This window comes from Tetrahymena thermophila (assembly GCF_000189635.1).
Source record: "Tetrahymena thermophila SB210 genomic scaffold scf_8254572, whole genome shotgun sequence".
Taxonomy (NCBI): Eukaryota; Ciliophora; class Oligohymenophorea; order Hymenostomatida; family Tetrahymenidae; genus Tetrahymena; species Tetrahymena thermophila.
Window position 1 is genome coordinate 136,123 of NW_002476343.1, and position 1,813 is coordinate 137,935.

Sequence of the window (1,813 nt, forward strand, 5' to 3'; positions counted from 1 at the left end):
TTCTTTATTATTTCGAATTAGTATTTTTTAATTCAATCAGTAAATACAAACTAATTTATTTAATTTACATTGCTTACATCATTTAATTTAATTCATAATATCTAGGTTTTAAATTTTTTTTTTGTTGCTGAATATAAAAATAAATTCATTTTATGGAAATAACTTCATGCTATTATTTACAAAAATGGTTAATTGAATACCTACTTACTATTAACTTAAATTATTTACAATTTTATTATTATAAAATAAGATGTAAAAATATCAATACTCTATGTTTTAATAAAATAAATCTTCTTAATTACTTTTTATTAATTTTTTATCTACTACTGATTAATATATAGGTCATCTGAAAATTCATGTTCCGCTTTAAAAAAATATGCTGATAAGACATTTCAAAGATATTTAAATGTTCTAAAATATTACCCTCCAAATGAAATGCTTGGAGAGTAAATCATCTCTAACTTGATATGAAATATTACAATTTTTGAAAATACATTTCAAATAAATATACAAGGAATTAGATACTTAATTAATCAAAGTAAATCGTCTAGTTTAAGAAGTGGTTGACACTCAAATAAATATAAATAATTAATAAATTAAATTATAAATAATAACTAATTAAATTACAAAACCTTAAAAATTAGAAATGAATAAAAAACTATTTGCTTTTATAGTAGTTTTATGCTTCTTAGAAGTTGTTTTCTCTCTTTCATGTGACATTTGTACATATAGCTAGAATGGTTTTGACACTTAGGGCCCATGTACCAAATGCCCTGTTGGATAATGTACACCTTATTCTACAACCAAGGGAACTAGTCCAAGTGTATGTGTAAGTAGACCATGTCCTAAAGGATCATATAGCACTTCAGGCTATGATGGAGATGGATCTGGTGCTGGATGTTATACTTGTCCTGCAGGTAAAACAACTCCTGGTACAACAACTAGTTCAGCAAATCTATTTAATGAATCAGATGTTTGTACTGTTACTCTTAATGCATGTGCTTAAGGTAGCTATTCTTTTACAGGATATGATACGGATGGATCTGGAACTGGATGCACACCTTGTCCTCCAGGTACATCAACTCCTAATACTAAAACTGCAGGAGATTTAACTCTTTGTACTCTTAAGGCCTGTACTAAAGGTAGGTATTCTGCCACAGGATTTGATACAGACGGATCTGGAACTGGATGTACTGCTTGTACTGCAGGAACATCAACTCTTAATACTTAAACAATAGGAACAGATAAATCTATTTGCACTCTTACTCTTAAGGCCTGTCCTGCTGGCTCATATAGTGTATCATCATTTGATTCAGATGGTAATGGATCAGGTTGTAATAAATGTGCTGTTAATACTTACTCTGCTTAAGGTGCTACTTCTTGCACTTCATGCACTAATAATCGTACCTCACCAGCTGGGTCTACTACTGTAACTGCTTGTGTATGCCCATAAGGAACATCTGGTCCTACAGATGGTGTCAGTTCATGTTCCATTACTACTAGTGGCTCAATAAACACTCTTTTTATATCACTCATTTTTATTTTAATATTTTTATTTTGAATCTAAAATAAATAAACTATATTTTCAGTATGATTAGTGCTACTAAGTGTATTGTTACTCATTTTAATTTTTAAGTTTATTTTCAAAAGAAGATATTTCAAAAACCATAAATTATGAAAACTAATTTTAATTAATAGTTTATTGTTGATAAGAAAGCTTAGAAGATTTATTCTAAAATTTTTTCTAAACAAAAAGTTGTAAAATCAAATAATAATTTATCAAAAATTAAATATTTAGTTAAACATTTTTATC

General features: G+C 27.7%; 2 protein-coding genes across 2 annotated transcripts in view; both read left to right on the plus strand. All coding sequences in view use genetic code 6, as the record gives it.

Annotated features, from left to right (window-relative positions):
- The window catches only part of TTHERM_000892360 (hypothetical protein), a gene marked incomplete at both ends in the record, with an annotated part of 618 nt that extends 147 nt beyond the window's left edge, over window positions 1-471 (plus strand). The window contains 2 exons of the mRNA XM_012798645.1: window positions 1-20; window positions 342-471. The exon at window positions 1-20 is cut by the window's left edge and continues 147 nt beyond it. Coding sequence (XP_012654099.1) covers window positions 1-20; window positions 342-471 — 150 coding nt within the window. The remainder of the gene's footprint in view (window positions 21-341) is intronic.
- Window positions 472-646: 175 nt separating this feature from the next.
- Window positions 647-1,561, plus strand: TTHERM_000892371 (hypothetical protein; the record flags this gene model as incomplete). The annotated part of the gene is made up of 1 exon (XM_012798646.1): window positions 647-1,561. The coding sequence occupies one exon, from the start codon at window positions 647-649 to the stop codon at window positions 1,559-1,561; it is 915 nt and encodes a 304-aa protein (XP_012654100.1).
- Window positions 1,562-1,813: the final 252 nt, after the last annotated feature.